This window comes from Onychostoma macrolepis, chromosome 04 (assembly GCF_012432095.1).
Source record: "Onychostoma macrolepis isolate SWU-2019 chromosome 04, ASM1243209v1, whole genome shotgun sequence".
In the NCBI taxonomy this organism is placed as follows: domain Eukaryota; kingdom Metazoa; phylum Chordata; class Actinopteri; order Cypriniformes; family Cyprinidae; genus Onychostoma; species Onychostoma macrolepis.
The window spans coordinates 25,658,116-25,685,998 of NC_081158.1; the positions used below are offsets into that span (position 1 = coordinate 25,658,116).

The 27,883-nt window shown below is 35.4% G+C and overlaps 3 protein-coding genes across 5 annotated transcripts; 2 read left to right on the forward strand and 1 right to left on the reverse strand.

Annotated features, from left to right (window-relative positions):
• Positions 1–260: 260 nt before the first annotated feature.
• Positions 261–15,788, forward strand: slc26a5 (solute carrier family 26 member 5). The gene is made up of 19 exons (XM_058773641.1): positions 261–417; positions 2,236–2,500; positions 3,377–3,516; positions 3,770–3,880; positions 5,659–5,831; positions 8,008–8,172; positions 8,727–8,879; positions 8,974–9,056; positions 9,159–9,306; positions 10,512–10,625; positions 10,831–10,908; positions 11,378–11,473; positions 11,670–11,776; positions 12,114–12,183; positions 12,385–12,477; positions 12,613–12,741; positions 12,941–13,153; positions 13,592–13,646; positions 14,353–15,788. The coding sequence occupies exons 2-19, from the start codon at positions 2,346–2,348 to the stop codon at positions 14,490–14,492; spliced, it is 2,223 nt and encodes a 740-aa protein (XP_058629624.1). The 5' UTR covers positions 261–417; positions 2,236–2,345; the 3' UTR covers positions 14,493–15,788.
• Position 15,789: 1 nt separating this feature from the next.
• psmc2 (proteasome 26S subunit, ATPase 2) lies at positions 15,790–20,394 on the reverse strand. Its single transcript, XM_058773642.1, has 12 exons — positions 20,207–20,394; positions 19,835–19,872; positions 19,646–19,727; positions 19,451–19,550; positions 18,372–18,503; positions 18,201–18,273; positions 18,022–18,117; positions 17,748–17,912; positions 17,340–17,427; positions 16,401–16,603; positions 16,185–16,281; positions 15,790–16,082 (listed from the first exon to the last, which is right to left on the reverse strand). Exons 1-12 carry the CDS (start codon positions 20,274–20,276, stop codon positions 15,925–15,927), a joined length of 1,302 nt encoding a protein of 433 aa, XP_058629625.1. The 5' UTR covers positions 20,277–20,394; the 3' UTR covers positions 15,790–15,924.
• A 66-nt stretch (positions 20,395–20,460) lies between these two features.
• prdm4 (PR domain containing 4) lies at positions 20,461–27,880 on the forward strand. Of its 3 annotated transcripts, none has more exons than XM_058773640.1 (12): positions 20,461–20,505; positions 21,111–21,161; positions 21,255–21,370; positions 21,504–21,698; positions 22,873–23,634; positions 23,708–23,857; positions 24,515–24,633; positions 25,337–25,422; positions 25,540–25,667; positions 25,767–26,198; positions 26,456–26,624; positions 27,194–27,880. In XM_058773640.1, the coding sequence occupies exons 2-12, from the start codon at positions 21,145–21,147 to the stop codon at positions 27,528–27,530; spliced, it is 2,511 nt and encodes an 836-aa protein (XP_058629623.1). In that variant the 5' UTR covers positions 20,461–20,505; positions 21,111–21,144; the 3' UTR covers positions 27,531–27,880. The 3 variants fall into 3 exon arrangements, with proteins under 3 accessions (XP_058629623.1, XP_058629621.1, XP_058629622.1); XM_058773638.1 differs by lacking the exon at positions 20,461–20,505 and adding an exon at positions 20,658–20,768; XM_058773639.1 differs by lacking the exon at positions 20,461–20,505 and adding an exon at positions 20,665–20,772.
• Positions 27,881–27,883: the final 3 nt, after the last annotated feature.

Sequence of the window (27,883 nt, forward strand, 5' to 3'; positions counted from 1 at the left end):
AGCTGTTACACAAGATGGCGCGCTTACATTGCAGTTACGACCTTGCATTGTTATATTAGAGAAAACAATTTATTTCGTATAAAATACGCTCGTTCTAATCATAATTACTTATAAAACTATAATTACGCGTTTAACAATCTCTCTATAATCTACCGCATATCTTATGTTCAGTATTTATCTCCTTTATCTGGTACGGTTGAGTTACTGAAGAACTACATGTCCCATGATGCTCTTCTGGCGTACGTTGTGACGCATGAGGTACGTCGCGCTTTTCTTATCAGCGCAGTGGATGACGCAGATGTGGTCGGCAGTTAAAGGGCTTTCAAATGTTATACAGTAACTGGACTGTCGATGCTCAAGCTCTTCTCAGCTCAGTTCACCGACCTTGGGTCATTTTCAGGACGGAGGCGGTGAGAGGTAAGATGCTTAGGCTTGTTTCTCCTCCTTTAAACTACAATAAATACGCAAAGAAATACGCAAAGCCCTTTAGTTAACGTTACACCATATTGTACCTGCTTAACAGGTTTGTGGAGTCGCAGGATTGAACAGAGCAAGAACGCTCTCCAAAAATGTTTGTTTCTGGTTGCCTTGTGTGAGGGAACAGAGTGTGGCAGAAAGACACGTACAATGCTGAAACTCATTTTGTCATTACATCAGGACTGTGCTGTTGACATATGCATATGTCAGATGCTGTTTGGTTGTTCTTTTAATTTTTTTCTTTTCTCATAAACATGTGTATAAACAAAGACTTTAACTTTAATCCAGTAACTTTCTTTTCCAATGCTTTTTTCGTCGTCTTTCTTGAGGAGAATACGTTTTAGTCTGTCCCTAGCCCTGTGAATCCTATTTTTTCTGAATGTATTAGCAAAAATGCTACTTTTCTTTAAATTTGCACTACATACGAAAATCAAAAATCAAAAATGTTGTTATTATTATTTCAGATTTAAGCAGACATAATACTTTACTAAAAGACTCTTGTGTCCCCAAGTTGTGCACCATGATATTAAGATGGTGTAAATTCCATTAAAAAAATAAAATTAAAATAAAATTGAATATTGACATAATTTATATAGGATATGAACATTTCAAGGACATGTTAGTGTCTCCTGACAAACCAAACCAAACCAAACATAAGATAAATTGCTAAAGATGACTTTATATGTTTTGCCATTTTTGTGAATAGGAAACATTGTTAAAAATGTCTTGATGTACTTTTACCATGATTTTGTACAGTCAGCAACTGATTATTCGAAACCATGATTTTCTTGAAATTTCACCATTAAATTTGCTTTCCAATAAATGCCTTGTTGTGTCATTACCTTGAGCGCAAGCCTAATAAGGGCTAAATGAACTGTAAAACTGGCAACTCTAAATGCCGTCACCCCTGTTACTTGGCTTTACATCAATGTTGTATTTTTTGCATTTAAGTTGAGATCACAGTGCAATAATTCTTAACACTTTAACCCATTGTTTGTTATCAAATGTTTTAAAAAAATTAAAAATCAACCTTTTCAAAATGGATAAGACAGCTGTTTCACGGAATGACCCTTGTATGTCATGGGTTTATCTTGTGTCGCTTGTAATGTTTATACCAGTGCTTTGTCAACATTGGCCTACACCACTGGCATCAGTCACTTTCAGTACATTTCATTTTACTATGGTCTTGTGATTTGCAGAGGACTGTGCTAAAAATGGACTGGATCCATGGATAAGTTGTTATTGCTCAAACTGTACACTGTGTCCTCAGGACAGGTTGTGTGTTTTAGACACACTGGTGTGTGGATTAATTCATAACATCATGTAATGTAATTTTCATGCAACGTTTTTTTTTGTTTCTCTGCATGGATAAAGTGAACTTATTATTATTATTATTTAAAAAGCAAAGCATTTATAATTTTTGTCTTTATTATATTATTATTATTATTATATTTAAATTTTTTTCTGCAGGTTATTTTATAGGTTTGCAGGCTGGTTTCTTTGTGCTTGCTTTTGATGCAGCATTTAAGTATGTTAAGTATGCAGTATGTCATTGCATGATAGATCATCATGGTATGGGCTAAAGTTGGCTGTCATTCATGATTATTTTGAGGGCTTGTAATTATACACCAGCAGAGTTTGACCACTGCAAGTCTCCAAATAAAACCAAGGGGGTTGTCAGTGTGACTTAAAATGGTTTGTTACCTAATGGCTGATCTCAAGTTGAAGTTGATTCTTAGCCCTTTTCTTTCTTCACAGAGTGCTCTCTTTCTACCATTCATTGAAAACAGGAAGAGGAAGTAAAGCAAGTACACGAGTGCATTCACGAGGTCATCATAGCCTGACATGCCTGTGTTTCCACTGCTGCTATGGAGCACGTAACTGCTAGTGAGCAAACGTCCGCTACACTGATGTACCGCGTGGAACGTCCCGTATTCAATGAAGGCTATATTGACTCAGAGCTTCTGCATAGGAAGAAGAGGACACCCAAGTCCTTTCAACGGAGAATAGCTGAGCATCTCCGGTAGGGCTATTTCAGTACATCACTTTTTTTTTTTTTTTTTACACTGATCCAAAAAGTCCAAAAGTCTGAGACTGTATTGAGAAATATTCTGTAATGCATCATAGGTAACTAATCATACAAGCAAATTTGTGACATTGACCATGCAACTCTTTGTACAGATGATAAGATCCAGTGAAGCACAAGGTGATCATTCTCAAATCATGCATGAGGTCATGATGATCATCAGCTTTTACACTTGTGAAGTTCATGCAGTTTGAGTGCTGCAGTCTTTAAAGCAAAAGCGAGGCAAACCAAATGCATTCATTTGTGTTCACTTTTCACTCAAATTGTTATTCTGATGATTTTAGTAGTAATGAAAAATTTTATTAAAAAAGCATTATTGGCATCAGATTTTTGGACCCCACTAAATATATAAATGTTTTCAGTTGTCCTCTCTCACGACTTTCTTAGCTGTATTTTTGAACTATAATAATTTTATCAGGTTCAAGTGTTATCTGAACTTTAGATAATTAGCTTGGACTGATGAAACAACTGTTTGATTAACTAAACAACCATTTGCCATTTATGATTATTTTATCATATCCTCCATATAATAGGGCAGGACTACTAGTTTTACACAACAATTGTGACATTACTTTTGTTAAACCTGCCTGTCCCAGTCTGAGCTGGATGAATTGATGACTCCGTTTCCTCAATTTAAGTCGTCATTAACTGATAATCTTCTCCCCCACTCCGCTTACGTCTTGTTCACTTGTATTCAAGTATGGTGCATCAAAACATGTGACATCTGATTCAAATGTATTTTTAAATGTTGTTAGCAGAATTAAAATCATATGACACATTCATACTAATAGTCATCTTTCTCTTATTTTTCAGCTGTTCGTCTGATAAAGCCAAATCTGTTGTATTTGGTTTTCTGCCTATTTTAACATGGCTGCCATCATATCCACTAAAGCAATACTTGTTTGGAGACATAGTTTCTGGCATCAGCACGGGTGTAATGCAGCTACCTCAAGGTCAGATGTTATTGAAAACTGGTTAATATTAAAAATGAATAATAATTATATTAAAATCTTATTAAATGTATCTGTTTAGTAGTAGTAATTTTGTTGTTTATTTTAATAGTAATAATAATGATTATTATAAATATGGTAAATAAAGTTAATTATATATTGCTGTTTATTTATTCATTTATTTTACTCATGTCATTGATCAATGGGCATATTCATTTGATAATTTCTCTTTCTCTTGATTTGTTACATTCAACAGGTCTTGCATATGCGATGTTGGCAGCTGTTCCTCCAGTGTTTGGTTTATATTCATCGTTTTATCCCGTACTATTATACACATTCTTTGGTACCTCCAAACATATATCAATAGGTGAGACTCATTGGCGTGTGTGCCAGGCTTTTAATAACATGCTTGTGACTTAAAATATTGTCTCAGCCTCAGACGGACCACCCACAGTCGGGTTGTTGACCGTCTGGTGCATATTGCTCACATAAATTGAAAGTTATTCCTTGGTCTGGGAAGTTGTAATCTGATTGGTTGACACTTCACAATGACTTCATGCAATGGGACTTTGTGGAGACTGCCATGCACTGTTTTTTTTTTTTTACACCTGTCTATTATTGTCTTTTATTTTTTTAGATAAACCCTACGCATTACATTAAATTAAACTGACGTTGGTTGCTTCACATGCTGGTCACATGAGCTCAGAATAAGCTGCAATGTGGGCCTTTTTTTTTTTTTTTTTAAATGAATGAATGCTGCATTTATATAGCGCTTTTATGTCTGCATGCGTGCGACTACCTGAAATGTGACATTCCTCTGTACAGTTTTGCTAAGTCAGTGTTAATAAGCAAAGCATTACTGCCAGACTAAACAAGTGTAGTCCACTTCAATAAGATCTAAAATCCTTAGTCTGTTTTTCCCAGCACTTCCTGAACTCCTGTGGCAAAGTCTCATCAGGAAGTCAGTTTTTCATTGTTCCTGCCAGTTGTACAGGTTGACAGCTCTAAAGCTGCTCTGATTGCAGTGTCCTGACTTTCTTAAGCAGGAAATGAAAGTGGCGTTTCTAAGAACCTTATTAGTGTTGGTGCAGACATCATTACACTGTTTTATGGGTGGGTAGATGCCCTGCTGAGTTGTTTTTTTCCTGTTTAATGTGGGGATCTTCAAACCCTCAGAAATCCCTGCAGGATATTAGAAACCACCAAGAACATAGATCAAAGTTTCAAAAGGTTACCCAAACCAGAGTTGTTGCTTCAATATCTTGTTTTCTCGGCCCCTGTGGCTAGACTTGAGAGCGAGAGAATTGGCACTAGTTCAAACATTTGACAAAGTCCTGCTGCAAAGAAGCATGTTGCCTCCTGTTTAAACAACGCTCACGCTCTGTCCCTCTATGGACAATGTAAAACAGACCCAGTTGCAGAGAGCTTTATCTAGATGAAGAGCCAAGGCAGAGCTCACTTTTATAAATGCACTGAGACATACTTGCTCGCATGATAAAGGACAACACTCAGCCACTGAACAATGTGTACCCAAGAGCGATTACACCACCTGTTACTCTCACACAATGACATTGTAGGGCTTAAGACACAATTTAAATAGTATAAATCCCATTGCATTAAATATGTAAGATAATATAAAAAATATAATAATTATAATATAGATTTAATCTAAAACTAAGCTAAAAATGGTCTTTTTAGGCTTGCTAAATAATACGTTTGAAATTTATGCATGCACTTAAAGGCCTTAAAGTGCTTAAGTAATTGCTGCTTGAAGATATTTTATTATTATTATTCTGCTGTAAAAGTGATCATGCAATAATAATGGATGTCAATACAGATTGTTTTAAGTTGCAAAAATACTATTCTTAATATTATTAGATATAAATGCAGATATTATTTTAAGTTGCATGTATTATAATAGCCCAATCACACTTTTCAAGCATAGCATTTCACAAAAAAGGTTGTGAAGGTTTAAATGATGAAACAGTAGTTATTGTTAAAAAATAGACAGTATTTGCATATATAATGTCTGGTAAGACAGCTTATAACATAGTAAATAATAATAAAAAATAATTTGTGATCCACACTTAACTTTAGCACAATTTCCTTAAGTTTTACTGTATTTTTTGATTGTATTTTTTTCAGGTACTTTCGCAGTAATCAGTCTGATGATTGGCGGGGTTGCTGTAAGGGAGGCCCCGGACTCTATGTTTGCAGTCAACGGGACCAACGCTTCACAGGTTGTGGATTTTGAGGCTCGTGATGCCAGAAGAGTGGAGGTGGTTGTAGCTCTGACCACCCTAGTAGGAATCATTCAGGTGGGCTGCTATCTGGTTTTACCTGCAGTTTTGAAAATCAAAATGAGTGTAGAATCTTATCATCTTCCTTAATTTTATTAAGGGTGACGTGTAGAATTTCTTATATAAAAGAAAGAACTAGTTCATTATTTCTCTTTCTTAATGTGCTACATTCATCTTTATTCCTCATTGTTTGAACCTAACTGTAGTTCTGTCAGGACCACTATCGTCAAAAGATAGATACTTAGCATAAAGTTTTGTTTTGGCGGCATGGTTCTATTCTGTGCAAAAACTCCCTGCCCATCCATGCAGCCTGTCATGAATGAGCAGGGAGAGCAACAATAATAACCCCCCTAGGGTAAACGGAACAGAACAAAGCAGATATCATTAATGTACTTAATGATATTTAAGTGTATTTAAGTCTGATTCAGCAAGGAATATCAGAAAGACAAGTCCTGACTGTGGCGAAAGGAGGAGTTGGGGATGGAGGAGGGTGATTTGCTCCTGAGCAAGCGGAAAAAGCTGCTGATTGATACGGAATAGAGCTTATATAGGAATGCCCTGATAGGTGTTGTATTCCTATAGGTAGATACGATCAGCTGATGCAAGCTTGACTCACGTGACCTGCCAGAACTAACGCTAACGCTTCATTATCACAGTATCTGTGTTTGGAATACAAGTAAATTCCTGCAACATAGACGTATGTTGCATTGCATGTTTGTAAACACCCCCATCTTTTGTAGATAAACAGCCTGAAAAACACTCTTGTGCAAGAGTATTCTTTTGTTCTCAGTCACTCAGCTTAGGTTGTCAGCTAAAATGGCCAGCTTTATACTGAAATACTTTTTTTATGAGAAAGAAGTGCAGTATAATATTACTAGGGCTGCAACTAACGATTATTTTAATAATCGATTAATCTGTCGATTATTTTTTCGATTAATCGATGAATCGGATTAAAAAAAAAAGCATTCATTTCCAACCCTTTATTCAAAAACAGAACTAAAATCTTTAGAAAGTGCACAAACATGTTGCTCCTTGAACATCCCTGAGCTGTTATAATAATAATAAAATAAAATAAAAATGGACTAACACAAATTTTGCAAAAAATTAAATAATTTAACAACACTGCGTCGTTAGCGTTGGTATTGTATCAGACACCTGCACTTAACATTATATGAAAATCAAGCTCAAATGGAGTTAATAATGTTTTGACCAGAGAATGACGGAGATGGAGTGTTTTGTCTGTCGTTAGAACGGCTGTAACTGTTATGCAGTGCATAAGTGCATTATGCTTTCATCAACTTTTACAGGTTATATAACTTTGATTGTAGCTATATGGGCGCTTAGTTTTTCTTGTTGTTTAATACACTTGGCCAAAATCTCAAATTAAGCGCTTATGCACATAATGCACAGGATATTTAAAACGTATATAGACAGCAAATAACTAATTCTTCTCCACTCTTCAAACACACAAAAACATTATCCTTTACTGACATAGTGTTTGAGTAAAGAAAACGCTGTACTATTCAAACACCAATTATTTATTCACCCTTGCATTGCGAAAAAGCAGAGATCTCATCTTCTCCAGGCTGTGCGCGCGTCAATATGAACGGAGGCGGGGTGAAGTTACGAGGTCTCGCTGAGAGCTCGATGATCCAATGGCGTTACAGTTTTACTGACAAGTTATTTTAATGCTTATAATTGGTTTACTATTTTTAAAACTCTCTGATTTCCTTTCCTCTACCTCCGCTCGTTTTTTTTTTTTTTTTTTTTTTACTTTTTGTTTTTTATTTATGAGGCGCCAAACTCTGCTAGCATCCGTGCGCGAGAGAGACCGAGTGTGTTCACTCGCTCGCGCTCAACTAAAGTTTTTTTTTTTTTTAATAATCAAACGTCTCCGCGTCGCGCGACACAACGAATCGATTATGAAATTCGTTGCCAACGCTTTTAGTAATCGATTTTTATCGATTTAATCGATTCGTTGTTGCAGCCCTAAATATTACCATAACCTATTAAAACAGGTTGAGGGTATACATTACAGACATGCAGGCCTACACAGTGTTTATAATAGACACCTTTCATGGAAAACTTTAAACCTGTTCAATCTGATGACTTCATGTGATTCTCCTAAAGTTACTGTAGCCTGAGGTACTCTCAGATTGATTTTTGGGAACATAATTGTTCTGATCTCCTATAGTTTGTTCTGGGTCTGCTGAGATTTGGCTTCCTGGCGATTTACCTCACTGAACCGCTGGTGCGAGGTTTCACCACAGCTGCCGCTGTGCACGTCTCTGTGTCGCAGATCAAGTACCTGCTGGGAGTGCACACTGCGCGCTTCAACGGGCCACTCTCTGTAGTATATGTGAGTAACCTTTGACCCTGGGGAAACCTTAGGGTTTTTTTTGTTGATATGTGTCACTCTTGCACCTATAAACAAACATGCTTTACATTACTTCATAAACACTTATTCACATATTCTCACTGATGTTTATCGTATTAGATCTCGAATGAATATGGTCTTTTCAAGGCCAGTTGTTATTGTTAAGAGTAGCTTTGTTAATTGAAATAAAGCTGAAATAAAATGTAAATATGAGATGAATAATTCAAATTGACTAAATACCTGAAATAAAATGTGTGAAATAATATGCTAAACTTATTGAAATTATAACAGAAAAATAGACCTATAAAAAAAGAATTAAAAATATTTTTAAATTACTAAAAAAAATTAAATAGCCCTGAAGATTCACAAAAAATTATGTAAAATATAAATGATTCTATAAAAAAATGTATATTCATATGAATAAATTCTGTAATAGTATATAAATAGTACTAAAATAACACTGTTGAAGACTATACTGTGATATTGCTTTTTTGTGGCTGTATGCTTTATGTTCTGTTCGTTATGTTTTTCCCTAGAGTCTTGATGCTCTCTTCAGGAACATTGCAAGCACTAATGTTGTTACGCTAATTATTGGACTGGTGTGTATGGTGTTCCTGTACTTCGTCAAAGATCTCAATGAACGCTTCAAAAAGAAGCTACCCATCCCAATACCTGGAGAAATCATTGTGGTAAATCTTTAAATGCCCTTCCTATGAAATATTTTGCTCACACATGTACTCAAAATCCCTTTGTGTGAATGCATCATGTTCTTGTTCTTTGCAGGTAATTATGTCCACTGGAATCTCGTATGGGATGGTTATGTCTGAAAACTATGGAGTAGAAGTTGTGGGTAAAATTCCCACAGGGTAAGAACATGCAAGCCTTACTTGTATATACCAAACTGAAATGGTTTACATTTTTCAAATGTTTAAATTTTTAATATTTCTTTCTTAATGTTTTGTTTTAAGGTTGCTGCCACCCAAGATTCCAGACTTCTCGGTCTTTCCTAACCTCTTCCCAGACGCCTTCGCTATAGCTGTTGTTGGCTTCTCAATTGCAATATCATTAGCCAAAACCTTTGCTCTTAAGCATGGCTACAGTGTGGATGGAAATCAGGTAGAGAACAAAATAAAATGTCTGTTATATTGCACTATTTGAAGAAAGATAAAACAAGCATATTTTTCAAGCAAACAATTCACAAAAAGTAGTTTGTTAGGTTTGAAGTGATAAAACAATAGATGTACTGCTACACTGTATCTAATTATGCTGTCCCATTCTTCATTGTCAAATTAATTTGACTCTACGTTTCCTAGAGGCAGGGACTTGGATTTTATTCAGCTGACCTTTATTTTGGTTTCTTTGGCTTTAAGTTGGAGCTGAATTTTCAAATCATTGCAGCTGAATGTCCAGGCCCTACAGTTACTTAGTTACTTGCCATTTAGGTGGTCTTTTTTGTCCAAAGTGACTTATAGTACACTAATTGCAGGGAAAGTTCATATGGGGCAACATTATGCAAAGTGGCATGCTTAAGTGAACAACAGTAATAGACATGGATTGTGACCTCTGTAACTCTCAAGTTCGTCTGTTTAGGACGAATTTTTGTGAGGAAGCAAGACCTTCAACTTAATGAGCACAACAGACAGTAACTAGAAACTTTCGTTTTTATATAGAAAATTAGGGCTATGTTCGGAATAGCATGGTAACATACTACTCTTACTGTAGCTACAGTATAATTACATGTACACTACCATTCAAAAGTTGGTCGGTAAGATTTTTAAATGTTTTTGCTTAAGGCTACATTTATTTGATTAAAAATACAGTACAATTATTTTAAATTATTATTCCTGTGAGGCAAAGCTGAATTTTCAGCAGCCTTTACTCTAGTCTTTAGTGTCACATGACCCTTCAGAAATCATTCTAATATTCTGATTTGATGCTCAAGAAACATTTCTTATTATCAGTGTTGAAAACAGTTGTGCTACTTAATTTTTTGTGGAAACGGTTATACTTTTTTCAGAATGCTTAATTTCAAGAAAGTTCTATTTGAAAGTAGAATTTTTTTGGTAACGTTATAAATATATTTACCATCACTTTTGATCAATTTAATACATCCATGCCGAATAAAAGTCTTAATTTCTTAAAAAAAAATGCAGTGTATATCATGTAAGATGGGCTGTACACAGTGTGAGATACTATTTCTAGTTACAAAACGCATGGACTAAAGTTTTCGAAGCCGCAGCAGTTATACAATCGTTTTAATATGATCCTGACATGAAATCACATGGTCTAATGAAGTCATATTGTGTTTAATGTGACTGCAGGAGCTCATCGCACTGGGACTTTGTAACTTTATGAGTTCATTCTTCCACACGTTTGTTGTTACCGCCTCAATGTCTCGCAGCATGGTACAGGAGAGCACAGGAGGACATACTGAAGTAAGTGAGACATTTTTGTGTAAGATGTCATATCTGTTATATGTACTCATAAATTCAGTTGATGATTGCGAAAATGCATTTCCTGAAATGGAGTGTCCCTTTCATAATGACATTGTCTCATCGTGGCTGTATCATTGCTGTAAAAGCATAAAGATAAGATAAAACAGTCGTGCCAAATTAATTATGTTGATGTGTGTGTCTGCAGATTGCAGGACTCTTGGCGTCCTTACTTGTGCTACTGGTGGTGGTGGCCATTGGATTTGTCTTTCAGCCATTACCTACAGTAAGTGAAGAGCTATCTGATATGCTTACCATGGAGCTTATTGATTTTTTTTTTATTTTTTATATATTATATTTTTATTTCCACATTATGACAACATAAAACAATACAAAAAGACAAGAAGAAGAAAAAAAAAAAGGACAGAAATTAGAGTCAAGTACATCAGTTCCTCCAGTTCTATACACATTTTTTATGATATTATACATCTATTTCTAGGCCAGTGGGAACGAGCAATATGATAATACAGACAGTAAAAGTCAAACCTTTAAGCTATTACCAGAGCTTATTGATTTTGTGCAAAAATTTATTTAAAAAAATTACTTAAAATATTTTGGTCGTTTTTGGAAAGCGCAAAGGACAGTCTGACTTGTTACCAAAGCCATCTTGGCAGAACATAAGCATTCTTAGTGCAAAAGGACAAAGGACAGAGATCAGATGGTGTTTATTAGTGTCGTCTTTGTACTCTCATTAGACGGTGTTGGCTGCTATCATCATGGTCAATCTCCTTGGGATGTTTAAGCAATTGAAAGACATTCCTGCATTATGGAGAACCAGCAAGATCGAACTGGTGAGTGTCAGAGGCACTTAATTTGGTTGTTCATCATATCGTTTTTACTGATTACCATCTATTTAAATGAACCGCTTTTCTTTGAATTTGGCTTTTTAAACTTTCCAGTCAATAAATTTTATGTTTTTTTTGTTTTTTTTTGGGACATGGTGAAATTTGGTTTTGTTATTGATAAAGTCTGACATGTTTTCTTCAGGCGATTTGGATGGTGTCCTTTTTTGCATCAGTTCTTCTGGGTCTGGATTATGGTCTGGTGGTTGCCATGGGTTTTGCCATACTCACAGTTATTTACAGAACACAATGGTAAAAGACTGTGTCTTACTTCTCTGATGCCAACTGATTACAAAATTCTGCTTGAAAATCCTTTTTTTTTGATGATTTGATGTCATTCATTTTATTAAATGTATTAATAATGTGGAATAAATACATAATAGTTAGTAAAGTATCAAAAAAGTAGTTTGTGTTTACATTGAAGATTTATATGATGCATTAATTCATACTGCTCAAATGGCAATTAATGCAAGAAATATAGTAAATCAACATGATATTTCACTTATGATCCATATTTATGTAATGCGGATGGTTATTACTTTCGTACTTGTCAAAGGAAATGTCTAATTCAGATCTTATTTATTTTAAGCCCTAAAAATGCTCTTCTTGGACAAATCCCAGATACAGGACTGTACTTTGATGTGGATGAGTATGAAGAGGTCAGACATTTTTTTTTAAATACATTAAACCATCTTAACTTTCTTATTAATAACCTAGATCCTTAACTTGCTTCATTCCAGAAGTGCTGTTCTCAAGCTTTTCTTATGTCACAGACACCCAATTAGGCCTGATTTAATCCATCATGCTTTTTCCCATCACAATCTTTGTCCTCTTATCAGTCATTTGTTCTCTTTCTCAAGGCTGAGGAATGCTCAGGGATTAAGATTTTTCAGTCCAATACTTCCATATACTTTGCAAACAGTGACCTGTATGTGAGCGCCCTCAAGGCAAAGGTGAGACCAAATGCTTCAAATATTTTGTTTTTTATGGTTCTGTCCTTGAGTATATGTTAAGTATATGTTAAGAGACTCCCATAAGCTGCAGGCGTTTGGCTTCAAGTTCTGTACATTTTATTTTTATGACTACAGACTGGAATTGACCCAGCACAACTGCTCTCTGGCAGGAAATCACAGCTAAAATATGCGAAAAGAGACAACGGGGAGAGGAAGGCTGTAAACCACTGCTCTCCAGCGAAGAAAAATGCAGTTGTCTTATTGGTATGATGTTTTTTTCATCTAAATGTATTTGATTTGTGACCTTATCAATGAAGGCTTTTTATCCTTTATCTCAGCATGTTGGTGTTTTTTATTGGATGAATAAATTCTTCTGTATAATCTTTCCATGCAATGTAGCAGCTTAGTGATGAAACATTTCTGAGTACATGACTGAATGACATGTTCTGTGGTGTCACAACAGGATGTGGAGCTGGGCGTCACTCATGAGGTGGTGGCTGGGCCGAAGAAGCAGATGGATCATGTGTATACCAATGGCCAGATGAATGAGAACCACACTGAGTCTGAATCTGAGGATGACTTCTTTCTCCAGCGTCTAACCCCCATTCACACCATCATACTGGACTTTACTCCTGTTAACTTTATTGACTCAGTAGGAGCCAAAACCATTAAATCAGTAAGTCAACAGCTTTTATTCTCAAAGATGACACTCACCGATTAGTGAGATTTGGCTTAATACATTTGTTACACATTGAGCACCTTGTTCTACTTATTACATCAGTTTTACGGTTTCTCATACTTTAGGGTTAGATGTTTGAACAAACCACTGTCTCTTAATATTAAACTTCAGCATGTTACATTTCCCTTAAGTTGTTGTTTGCACTATTGATATGACATGGCTTGTTGAGAAAGGGTGTGCTGTTACTTAAGTGATCTGATTCATGATATTTGCTCAGTGGATACAAAATACCATAGGTCCAGTGACCTAAAAACACTAAGAACACCTTAGCAGCTGTTTCGCAACACCTTGGCAACCCCCCCACAACATTGTAGAAACCATATAGAGTCATTTGTGGTTATACGTTTTTCAATAGTTCCTCTTTTTTTCCTGCAGGTGATAAAGGAGTTTGCAACAGTCGATGTAAAAGTTGTGCTTGCTGGATGTAGCAGTAAGTAATTAATTTTATTTATATATATATATATATATATATATATATATATATATATATATATATATATATATATATATATATATATATATATATATATATATATATATATTTATAATATAATATTTGGACTCAATCTGAGTGGAAATTTGCTGGATGTAGCCGTATTTAATTACATTTATACATGTATACAATTCTATATAATTTAATATAATGTAATATAATAAACAAACCACTTTTATTTTTTTTCACTCAATAAACCTAATGTTTTTGGGTTATTTTTGAGAATTTTTTGGGAACTTGGTTTTGTTATTACTAATGTCTTTGACATGTTTTCTTCAGGCAATTTGACTGGTGTCTAATATAATATAATAATATTTTTGAACTCATACTTGCTAGATGTAGCAGTGAGTAATTAATTACATTTATACATGCATACATTTTTATAAAACAATATAATATAAATTGATATAATATGATTGAACTCCACCAGAGTTCATATGCTTTATGTAGGTTAAAGTTCATTCTGATATATTTGTTGAATGTGGCAAACATCTCCACCTAGAGTTGGAACTAATAAACGGTCATGTGGACAAGTCAAACTACTGTTTATGTTGACATTGACATAATTTGTAATGTTTCTATATATTAGGAATTCTTTCCTAAAATCCTTGTAAGAGCTTTTATATGTTTGTGTGTTGTGCAGGGACTCTTCTCTCTGATCTCAGGACACTAAAATTCTTCTGTGAGCCCGTGACCCCTGACCTCATTTTCCCCACCATTCATGACGCAGTGTTGCATAGTAAGCGCTCGAGGGATGTCCCCGTCTGCCCTGACGTCCAGTGAACACACAAACCAAACTGAGGGGCAGAATATGGATAGAGTCGTGCTGAAATAAGCACAAGTACTGTTACTCCTGAGTCACTTTAGAATGGATATCACTTTAGGGTGTCATGATAACAAGGAGACCGTTTTAGCAGTGAGCAGGCCAAAATGTTTTAGATGGAAACACTTTATTTAATGTGAATATACCAGAAAATGTTGCGCTTAATATGATTGGTGCTGCTGTTTTATTGCACTAGACGTAATCGTAAGCTCCACTGCAATTTGTTACTGTCGACTATAAAACACTCTGTACCTTCAGTTCTTTTAAGTGCAATTAGTGTAGATGGATTTTTAACCATTGTTTACTTTTTAGCACTGGTTTAAATATTTTATTGACATTCCAATTAGCTTGTTTTTATGATAGAAATTAAGTTTTACAATTGTACACCATGTGCTAGTTTTTCTTTTTGCTGTATTTAATTTTTATTTTTGGAAGTCTGCAGTTATTCATCTGACTGTAGTATTCAGTAAAAGAAGAGCTAATATGTTACATTTTTAAAAACCTGATCACATAATTGCACTGTTGGTGAAGATGCTGCTTTCCGTTTCATGATATATATTTTAATCTGACATTTCTGAGAAAACGCTTGCCAGATATTGATTGTAATGTTTTGTTTTAGGTTTTCCTCCTCCTCCACTCAATCGGTGACACATTTGGCTAAAGGCTTATCTAGGTTGCTCCAGGGGTTCTTGGAACCAATTGCAATTTGTTTTTGTAGCTACAAAGAACATTTAACATAAAGGGGTCTTAGTTAGTGATTACTGAAACAGCCGTTTCCACAAAGTCTTGGAAAATTGAATTCAGGTGTTTTTGCCTTTTGAACATTACATGGAAAGTCCACAGGCTGAGACTGTCTTGGACATGTTTGACACACATGCTGCCTATGAAATGTCCACAACGAGCACTTTTTGTTTCAAGTCAAGTGTTCACTCACAATTACCCATCAATTTGAGATTTTTTCTGTACTGATATTTAAATGCTGTTTCATTACAGTAATGAAGACCAAAGCTCAACAATCAGTTGCTACTGCGTATAAAGTGGTGAATTTTATTGTCTTTTATGCTGGTGTGGATTTAAGATATTTTTGTATAATAAATGCAAATCAGTACTCTAAATTATTAAACATTTATTCCTAAAATGTGCCTTTCTATTTATATAATTTTCTGTATGTATTACTAATTTATTACATATAACAAGTCTACTAAACTGAAGGGGGAAAATACTTTTGATATTAAGCAATAAAAAGAAGACAAGTAGTAACTAGTAAGGATAATGTTTTTATTTAATCATTTGCCATCACAAGAAAAGTAACACGATGCATGACAATCCTTGAATTAGTGGGCAGAAAACAAACATTTAAGTGAGGAAAATGCACATTTAAGAGGAAAAAATTTAGTTGTAAGTCATGTAGCGAGGGGTGGCGCTGAATTTAGCGTAGGATTTGATGACCTTGTTCACAGCCTCCAGAAAGTCTTTCTCTGTAGCAATTTTTCTACGAGCTCTGATGGCAAACATTCCTGCCTCTGTACACACACTGCGAATCTCAGCACCTGAGAGAAAAAAAACAACAGTTAGTAATGTTAATTATAGCTTGCAAGGCCTCCACGTTTAGGTCTATGCAAATATTGTCTATTTAAATTGTGTGAACTCACCTGTGCTGTTAGGACAAAGACGTGCAAGAAGCTCGAAGCGGATATCTCTTTCCACACTCATAGAGCGCGCATGAATCTTGAAGATGTGAGTACGTCCCTAGAAACAGAGCACAAGTAGTTACATACATTTAAATATCTATCAGAATGTGATATTACACCACATGTCTATCTTTAGTAAATGGTAGCTATTTTGTCACTATTGTAGCTAACACTCACTTCCAAGTCAGGCAGGCTGAACTCAATCTTTCTGTCCAGACGGCCGGGTCTCATCAGAGCAGGATCCAGGGTGTCTGGTCTGTTGGTGGCCATCAGGACTTTAATGTTTCCTCTGGGATCGAATCCATCCAGCTGGTTGATCAGCTCCAGCATGGTTCTCTGCACTTCATTATCTCCTCCAGCTCCATCATCAAAACGGGCTCCTGTAAGATGGCAGCGTAAGCATAATAACTGAGACTTAATATAAAGGTAAAATATGTGAGACAAAAACAAAAGCTGAGATTTTAAAGGGACAGTCCTCCCAAAAAGGAATGTTCTGCCACTTGCTCACCCTCATGTCATTCCAAACCTGTATGCATTTTTTTCTTTTGCTGAATACAAAAGAAGATATTTTGAAGAATGTTGGTAACCAAACAGTCTCAGTTCCCATTTTTTGTCCACAGAAGGGAAGTTAATGGGAGCAGAAACTGTTTGGCTACCAACATATCTTTTGTGTTCAGCAGAAGAACGTCAGTCATACAAGTTTGGAACAATATGAGAGTGAGTAAATGATTACAGAATTTTCATTTTTGAGTTGACCATCCCTTTTAATATAATAAGAGGCCATTCACACAGAGCTGTGCTACCGTTCCATTGTTTTTCTATGTAAACACACTCTAAATGGACATGTTTGATAAGTTTAACTTATTTGAACTTAAATGCCACACTTTTACAAAACTGTCATACAAGAGACGCTGCAAAGGACGTGAGCGCAATGATCAAACATGTCCATCTAGATTGTGTTTACATAGAAAAATCATGGAAAAGTAGCACAGTGGAATGGAAATATTAATAATGTACTTCTAAGACTTCTAAAACTATATTCAGGACTGGCTTATAGACAGGGACCCCACCGTTTGAAACCGCCAAAAGAAGATTATTGCAAATAGGAAATTTTACCTCCAATGGCGTCAATTTCATCAAAAAAGATCAGACAGGCTTTCTTGGTCCTTGCCATCTCAAACAGTTCACGAACCATCCTGGCACCCTGGATTAAACACAAAAACATGTTATAAACATTTTTCAAGCTAAAAGAAGATATTTTGAAGAATGCTGGCAATCAAACAGTTGTTGGTCCCCACTGACTTCCATAGTAGGGAAAGAAATACTATGGAATGTAATGGGGACCATCAACTGTTTGATTACCAGCATTCTTCAAAATATCGTCTTTGATGTTCAACATAAGTTTGAAACTCATACAGGTCTGGAACAACTTGAGGGTGAGTAAATGATGACAATTTTCATTTTTGGGTGAACTATTCCTTTAATCACCTATTTTTTTAACAGCTTGATGGAAAAGGCACGTACCTCTCCTACATACTTCTGAACCAGCTCGGATCCGATGACTCGGATGAAGCAGGCATCAGTGCGGTTAGCCACAGCTCGGGCACACAGGGTTTTCCCTGTACCAGGTGGCCCAAACAGCAACACACCCTTTGGAGGCTCAATACCCAGGTTCACAAAGCGCTCAGGCTAGAATTAGGAAAATAGAGATTGCTTTGAGAAATTAAGTAGTATTTCAAAAAAAGTAATACCTCCCGTTTATTTTTAATAGGTACATTTGAATGTAGACATGACTCACATGGAGCAGAGGGGTCTCAACCACTTCTCTCAGCTTCTCGATCTGCTCTTTGCAGCCTCCAACATCACTGTAGGTCACATCAGGCTTCTCCTCCACCTGTTTATGTACAGTGCATAATTATTCCTGTAGTGTTGCTTTGATAATATACATGAGCCCAAACAGCCTTAGCTGTTTCATACCTGCATCATAGTCACAGTAGGATCGATTTTGGGTGGCAGTGGAATATGTATCTGATACTTATTCCTGTCAACCCTGTTAACAGAAACAGAATGAAGAACTCTTTTAGATACAAGCTGAAAAGTTTGTAATAAAGTAAATATAGAAATGACTGATGCATCATTTCAGCTTACCCAACCCTCATTCCTTCCTCAATGTCAGTTGGAGCGACCTGATCGCTCAGGTCCACCACAAACTTGGCAAACTGTTTTACATTAATAATGTACTTTGGATCCTCAGAGTCAGAGTTGATTATCTTGGTGCATCTATGAAAAAATAAAACCATAGATATTAATTTTAATGGCCGATACTGATCTACATATGTGACCCTGGACCACAAAACCAGTCTTAAGTCGCTGGGGTATATTTGTAGCAATAACCAAAAATACATTGTATGGGTCAAAATTATAGATTTTTTTTATGCCAAAAATCATTAGGATATTAAGTAAAGATCATGTTCCATGAAGACATTTTGTAAATTTCCTACCATAAATATATTAAAACTTAATTTTTGATTAGTAGTATGCATTGCTAAGTACTTCATTTGGACAACTTTAAAGGTGATTTTCTCAGTATTTTGATTTTTTTTGCACCCTCAGATTCCAGATTTTCAAATAGTTGTATCTCGGCCAAATATTGTCCGATCCTAACAAATACATTTTTTATTTAGCTTATTATTCAGCTTTCAGATGATGTATAATTCTCAATGTTGGAAAATTTGATAGCATATTATTCAACAGCTTTATTAAATACGATACCATTAAAAAGTCTGGTGTCAGTAAGATTTTTTTGAAAATGCTGCATTTATTTGATGAAAAAAAAAAACAGAAAAACTGTACTATTGTAAAATATAATAATTTAAAACGAAGCTGAATTTTCAGCAGCCATTTCTTCAGCCGTCATGTTACATGATGATCTTTCAAAAATCATTCTAATATGCCAGTTTAATGCTCAAGAAAATTCTTATTATTATAAATGTTGAAACCAGATGTGCTGCTTTTTTTGGATGAATAGAAATTCAACAGAACGGCATTTATTCAAATAGATGTCTTCTGTAACATTATAAATGTTTTAGTGTCACTTTTAATTCATTTAATGCATCCCTACTGAATAAAAGCATTATTTCTTTTAAAAAATGTAAAATATCATAAGCAAATAATCTTTTCCTTTAGGAGTAACCCTTAATAAATACAATGCTTTTGTCCTCTCATACCTGGCCACCTGCAGTGGCTGTTCACTCTGAAGAGTCTGTTTGTCTGCAGCCAGATCCCATAATGCCGGAGGAGCCAGACCTGTATCAGACTCTTTAATACCTGCACGACACACAAAATACAGCATCAATGCATTTGTTTTACAAAGTAATGAGCCATAAAATTATCTCCCCACAAAGAAATGACAGCGCACTTACCTGTGAGCTCATTTATTTTCTTCAGAAGTTGTTGAATATCATCTTCCACTTGTTTAATCTGTCTGGAATATGTGCTTTGCCCCTATTCACAAACAAAAATAACAATGAACAAATTACAAATAACACTGCTGTAACTTAAACAAGCCATCTGAATGCAGAAACAGTCATCTTTTTAGTACTAATACTTACATAGGTTTTCAGGAGTGCAATATCTCCTTCATCCAACGCTGAGAAATGAAACACAGATAAATAAATGAGACACGCATATGTTAAAAGACGGCAGATACATAATGTGTTTATCTTTCTCTAATAAATCTGTCCAGGCTAACACAGACTGACATAACTAATACTGGGACATTTGACAACTCATATAATGAATGTGGTAGAGCAAATACGTGAAATAAAGTCTAAAAAGAATGACACAACATTAAAATTGTTCGAGTTTAGAAGATTCGGCTTTTGTTGACAAATTCCAACTGCAGAGCGGCTAGTCAATAAATGCTAATCTGACTGCTAACTCATTTCATTTAAAATCCACCCGAAAGTCTTCACAAATAATACCTCGAATTGGTTTGTCTTCTTTCTCCTCTTCTTTTACTTTGCGTTGCTCGGTTCCTAAATAATCAGGCATGACTGCTTTTTTCTTTGTAATAAATTCGGATAGTGACTGTAGAGGTAAGATTACACAGCAGGTTTTCAGACGAATAGTCACAGCGCTTTCCTCTTCCGGTACGTAAGGACACAGGAAACTGCGATTGTATTTCAAATTAAAAGTTCGATCCCTTCTCCCCCACCCCCCATTATTTAAATTGCCTTTATGGTCATACAGGCAGAAAGAGAGTCATTTCCACCCGTACAAAGTAATTATTTGAATTATTTATCTACCTAATTTGGTATTTTATCTATCTGTATATTTTAATTCGTGGTTAATTATTGGTTATCTATAGTAGTGTAGTACATACATACGTAAATCAATCAATAAATCAATTTGGCGTGTTTGTAATGACGGGACTCTTATTTTGAAACACATCCCCGCTTTGAGTCATACACTGTTTGACTTTAGCCATGTTATTGTTTTCATACAACAAATCTTCCACGGAAGGATTAATATTTGCTTTTTATAGTAGGTAAATTATTTGTTTGTCTTTTAAATAACATATATACCTTGCAATGAACACCTTCTGTTATTGCATTTGTCTTAGGCTAGTTTGGCTAACTCAGTAGCTTCAAACACTGGCTGCATTACTGGCTCTTTCTTGTCGATGTGCTGATGCATACATATATTTTTTTATATTTCGTAAGAGTTATTAGTATTTCGTAATCGGTTTAGTGACCAAGACAGCTTGTCAAGTAAATTCATTGCCAGAATGACTGTAAAACTTGTCTTAAAGTGGCTGATGATTGAATGTTGTGTTTTAAACTAAATGATGTAATTACTAAAAAGATGAATCCTTCCCTATTCCAGATCCTAGAATGCATCCATCACATCAATGCCTTAAATGATCTGCGCTGTCAGGTAAACAGACATATAATTCATTCACATGTCTGTTTCTGCCCAAGCACTATGATATAAGTTGTATTTTAAATGCAATATCATTCTTTTATTTAGCATGAATGACATGAACCTCAGCCCAGTGGGCATGGACCAGCTCAGCGTGCCGCCTGTGAGTGCAAGTCACCTCGGCCTCCCCACATCCCCAACGCACAATCACATCACCACTTCAGGTCGGGACTCAAATGCCTCTTAGATGTGTGTGTGTGTATGTGTATGTATATATATATATATATATATATATATATATATATATATATATATATATATGAGAGAGAGAGAGAAGTAACACAGGTTTTATTTCAGGCATGCCAGTCGCTATACCCAGCTTGGGTCCATCACTTGGGCCTCTTCCTTCTGCACTGTCCCTGATGTTACCCATGGGTCCTTTAGGGGACAGAGGCGTTATGTGTGGCCTTCCAGAAAGAAATTATACATTACCACCTCCTCCATACCCACACCCACACATGGAGAGCAGCTACTTCAGACATATCCTTCCAGGTAATGTTACTGAAAAAATGTTAAGGTGCACTTTAAACCAGTGGCTGGCAATCTTTTTGGACCTAAGGATTCCCCTAATGTACAACAAATCTAGAATTTCTTAATAATACAGTATAATATCTTATAATATTGACTAACATATCTTTACAACTTTTTGCAAGGATCCTGGAATCATTGCCACAGTGTTTAGTGTCAAACAGAGATAAATGTATGTTTGTTTAATCATTCAAGTTGAAGTATTATGAATAAAAAGTATATTAAAATATCATTTTTAAATGTGATTAATTTGCTCTATAGAGTTATCTGAGCCTATTGTTGGCAGAAATAATATATTCTATAAAATATTTTATTTCTGCTGAAAAAATATTTTCATAAATCTTTTGAACAAATTCATTTTTATTTATTGTAGGCAGAAATATATTTTAATAGGGCATTTTAATTGATAAATATATAGAAATATATTTTTATAGGATGAATTAAACACATTAAAATAGATTTTTATATATAGATATTTTTGTTTATATTTAAATATTTTATATCTACCAAAATACATTTTTAATCAAGCTTTTAGGGCAAAATAAGCTAATGTAAATACATTTTTAATATAGGAAAGAGTGAATGAAAGAATGGACTACTTAATTAAGTATTACATTTTTAAATCTGTATTTTATTGTGCTTTAATTAACATGTATTGTTGGCAGAAATAATATATTCTATAAAATATTTTATTTCTGTTGAAATGTATATTTCAAATAAAGCTTTAGAGCCAAGTCATTTTTATTAATTTTTGTTGGCAGAAGTAATTATTGCTTAGACTATATTATTTCAGCAAACAACACATTTCATTATATAAAACCAAGAGCAAATTGAGCACATTTAAATAAATTTTATAAACAGAAATGTATTTTTCGAAATTCTATAAACACATTTTTTTTTTATATGCTTCATTTGCTGTAAAAAGCTTTAATTAAAATGTACTGTTGGCAGAAGTAATATATCATATAAAATATTTTATTTCTGCCAAAATACATTTTAATGAAGCTTAAGAGCAAATTAAGCTAATTTAAAATACATTTTTAATTGTTTATCATGGAACCCCAGGAGGTTGTAGATCTATTTATATGAATGTATCAAATAAATGAAATCTAGCTTTTTGCTTTTTTTATCTCTTTAGGTATTCTGTCATATCTGGCAGATCGTCCCCCTCCCCAATACATTCATCCCAGCAGCCTTAACATGGATGGGACTCTTTCCGTGTCCAACAACCCCTCTGGCTTAGACCCATACAGTGGCCCCGGCGGCCCTCTAGAACAAGGCCTGGTGACCCTAGACACAAGACAGGTCGGAGGCCAGGCTGATCTCCACCAAGGAGGCTCTCACGAAGTTCAGCTAGACGCCACAGGCCTAACCATGGAGTCACGTGTAAGTAGTCCGATGTCTCCTGATGGAATGGAAGAGGACTTGGCCACCATGGAGGGTGTGGTGGTGGCAGAGACCCAGCAGCAGCTGGGTACCAGACCTCAGCCTCATGAGGGTTTGACAGGTGTGGACTCCTCAGGAGGTGTGATGCCCCTGCAAGGAGCAGGGCTGGAGCTCCCAGTGGTGATGGAGCAGGAGCACATGGGCGGCAGAGTAGGAGCCGGCACTACAGGAGCGGGAGGTCCAGGGACGCTGAGTGAAGCCTTGCACTCCACTGGAGAACTGAACTCTGGGGTGGTTAGTGTGGTGCTCACGGGGGCCATGCCGTCACAGGCTCAACTAGAACAGGTATCTCTACATGGTCCTTCAGGAATGGGACTTGAGTCTGTTAATGTGTCGCCCATCACCGCAGAAGTGTCTCTTGGGCCGGACAACAGTCTGGTGCTAGTGAACTCTACTTTACAACTAGAAGACTCGACATCTAATAAGGAAAACATGGCCACTGCCTTCAACATATGTAAGTTTTGCTTGCCGATTTTGAGTATTGGAATGTGTTTTAGTCCAATTTCATGCGTTTTATTGTTTTTTAGGGTGCACTTTATGTGAGCGGTCATATCCGTCAGACTGCCCTGAGCATGGACCCGTCACATTCATCCCAGACACGCCCATTCAGAGCAGAGCCCGCCTCTCTCTGCCCCGCCCCCTCTGCCTCCGCATTTCTGTAGCTGATGAACCCATTGGTACATACTTTGTGTACAATTCTCAAAATATAGTTAATACTTTTTGTAGTGTCCTTATGATAAATGTTACAGTAGTTATTAAATTAATAACAGTAAATTATGCAAGACTATAAGCAAATAACCCTAAACATGATGTTAATTAATATTTCTCAGAACTTATTTATATAATTATACTCTCAGTTTATACAATATGAACTGATACCTACCAATAATAATAATAAAAAAAACAGTAATATCATCGGGCAATAATCTACATTCTACCAATAAATTATGAAACTAGCTATATAATATCTTATTCCTAGTAAAATTTTGCCAGAAAAAATTGACTACTCTTCGTTATTGAAGATGTTTGGTTAACAATTTATTTTACAGTCTCCGTAACATGTACTTACTATATTAATAACAGTAATGCATAATTACATGCAACTAACCCTAAACCAAACCCTGATTCTGACCCTAACACTATAGTTAAGTACATGTTGTTAATTAATGTTACTTAGTAGTTAAATGTGTAATTACACTGTAACAAAGACACCTTAAAATAAAGTGTAACCATCAGTTAGCTTGTTAATTGTAGTTAATGGAAAGTGATGTCCATTTGCGTTTGAAAATGGAGGATTTTGTTTGATTGCTGAAGCCATGTTTTGTTTCCTTCAGGTGTGTTTGCTAGAGAGACCATACCTTCCAGGACCTGCTTCGGGCCGATGGTCGGACAGCACTGTAGCAGTGTAGAACTTACAGACTGGTCTGATAAGGATACTCCTCAAATATGGAAGGTACATGCCACATTTTTAAATATCAGTGAATTGGCCAAACACTTATTTTTTAAAAATCTTTACTTATAGATTTTTGAATGCACACTACTGTTCAAAAGTTTGTGGTCAGTATTATTATTAGTTAAAGAAATTAATATGTTTATTCAACAATAAACATAATAAACAATAATGGCAGTTAAGACAGTTATTATGTTAGAAAAAATTTAATTTCTGTTTTCTTTTGAACTTTGTATTCATCAAATAATCCTGAATAAATCACGGTTTCCACAAAAATATTGAGCAGTACAAATGTTTTAAATGTTTGATAATTAACAAGAAATGTTTCTTGAGAACCAAATCAGCATATTAGAATGATTTCTGAATAATCATGTTACACTGAAGACTGGATCTGCTGAAAATTCAGCTTTGCATTCACAGGAATAAATTACATTTCAAACTATAGCCTATTAAAATAGAAAACAATTATTTTAGATTGTAATAATATTTCACAATAATACTGTCTTTACTGAATTTTTAAAAATCAGCCTTGGTGATCATAAAAGGCTCAAATTGTAAAAAGTTTTACCGACCCCATACATTTGCAAGGTAGTGCATACTACTAAATGGCATCATCTACATCATTTTATTCACTACCACATTGACATGTCATGTTGTAATCCTAAAAATGGCTTTAATAAGTCACTGTGCATTTAATCTAATATAGATGTTCCACAATGACATCCAAGAGTTCTGTATTGTGACGACAGATGAGCATGAATGCAACTGGATGATGTTTGTACGGAAAGCAAGGTAACCACATTCTTAAAAAACTTTTCATGTCAGTTATTTCAGGAAGCTCAATATGGAAACCATGCGTTGTATAAAAACAATCGGGTAGTTAAACACTAAAATCAACTCTATTTGCAGGACTACAGAGGAACAGAATCTTGTGGCATATATTGACAACGGGAAGCTGTATTTCTGCACATCCAGAGAGATTCTGCCAGATCAGGAGCTGTTGTTTTATTACAGCAGGGACTACAGCAGACAGCTCGGTGGGACTTCCTGTTGCATGGAACCCTCTGCCTTAACCTGTAAGAAGGTAATTATACTGTACATCCATATAAGATCTGATCATTTCTGTGTCTCGTCAGGTGTGCCCAGAGTGCCAGAGGGTCAGATATGTCATTGTGGAAAAGAATGTGGCTCTTTCACAGAGTTTAAATCCCACCTCAACAGCCATGCCCAGAGCCACAGCCCCACCCAGGACCACCCTGCTCACGCTACACACAACCAATCACAGTCACAAGAGAAGGTGACCAATGAGTCGTCCCAGTCCGCTTCCTCGCCACAGTGGCAGTGCCACTCCGATGTGAATGAACATTCCAGCAGCAGCAGCAGCAGCAACGGGCACGGTCGCGAGAGGAAGTTTAAATGCAGCATGTGCACAAGAGCGTTCACTACGTCCACTAAGCTAAACGTGCATTTCATGGGTCACATGGGCATGAGACCACATAAGTGTAGCTACTGCAGCAAAGCCTTCAGTGATCCCAGCAATCTCAGAAAGCACTTGAGAATCCACACGGGTAAATGCACATATTGTAGATAATTACATTTGAAAATTGCATTTGAATTGCATTCAAATGCAATGATATAATAACAAGGATAAATAAATCTAATTCTGATGGATAAAATTACATCCGATCCCACTTTTAAATGACGTTACATTATAGAAACAAAGTGGTTTATGAATTCTGGTATATGACCTGACATTCATTTGTTTTCCGTGAAATATGTTGTCATCGTTACTGCACTTTTCATAAAATATTGTTTATTTATGCAGGTCAGAAGAACTTCAGGTGTACAGTATGTGGAAAATCTTTCACTCAGAAAGCACATGTGGAATCTCACATGGTTATACACACTGGTGCCAAGAACATTAAATGTGACCATTGTGACAAGATGTTTGTGAGGAAACAAGATCTCAAACAGCACATGTATTCACATTCACTGTAAGTATAAATGTTAAATATTACTTAAAAATGTATACATTAATGCTATGCATATATAATATAATATTATATTATATTAACTCATAATAGAAAATATTATTGATATAAATATAATTAACACAACATTTAAAATATATACTGTATTATAAATGTTATTTTTTTAAAACGTGTTATTACATTATATACTAATAGATTTATAATATGTGATATAATATGTAACTAATAATAGAACATTTTATTAATATAAATAATATTAACTATTAATAAATTCAAAATTTAATTTCCTGTTGAAAATTTTTATTTTTAAATGTATTATTTTTTTTAGTATTTTATTATTTATTTAAATGTAATATGTAACATTATGAATTTAAAATGCATTGAGAATGTTGCATGTTATCTTTAAGAGCATGTTCTCCAAATATTTTACTTTCCCTGACAAAACCATTTTAAAATATGATTTACACATATGTGGAATAATGTAAACCTGTCATATTCATAATTTTTTTCTTAGCATATCATTTTCTTAACTGTTTTAACTTGTTTCCTTGCTTATCCTTTCTTTATTCCAGAGACCGTCAGATAACTTGTCCAAAGTGTGACAAACAATTCTTGAAGACCGACCATCTCAAAAAACACTTGAACTCTCACGACGGGAAACGGGACTTCATCTGTGAAAAGTGCAACAAGGGCTTTCTCACTAAATACCACCTCACACGCCACCTCAAAATCTGCAAGGGTCCTAAGATCGGTCGAGGGCCAACGCAGGGTGAGGAAGGGGAGGAGGAGGAAGACGAGGAGGAAGAGGATGAGGAAGAAGAGAGGGAAGCTGAAGGACAGATAAATCCAGCCAACGAGGAGGAGTGTGGAATGGGCATGAGACGATATACTTCAGAAAAAAATATGTAACGGGATGAATCCGAACCTTATCTAGCCTATTTATTTGTCCTGCTTTTGTGTGTTCTTGTTCTGCCCATCGGCCTTTAATTCCTGATGCCAAAATTTGTGTATGTCTAAATCAAATGGCCAACAGAAATGTAGTTAGATTTAAATAAGGATTTTTAAGTCAAGTGTCACTGTTAAATTGATAAATTATTGGTCAAACAATAAACAAAAGACATTGCCTTTGACAGTGTTCCTTAATTTTTATTTATTTTTTTCTGACATAACCCGTTTGTTCAGTGAACTCATACACTGGAGCCATGCCTGTCCTGTACTCTGTATTTATATTGTAAATAAATGAATATTGAATTTTAAAACAT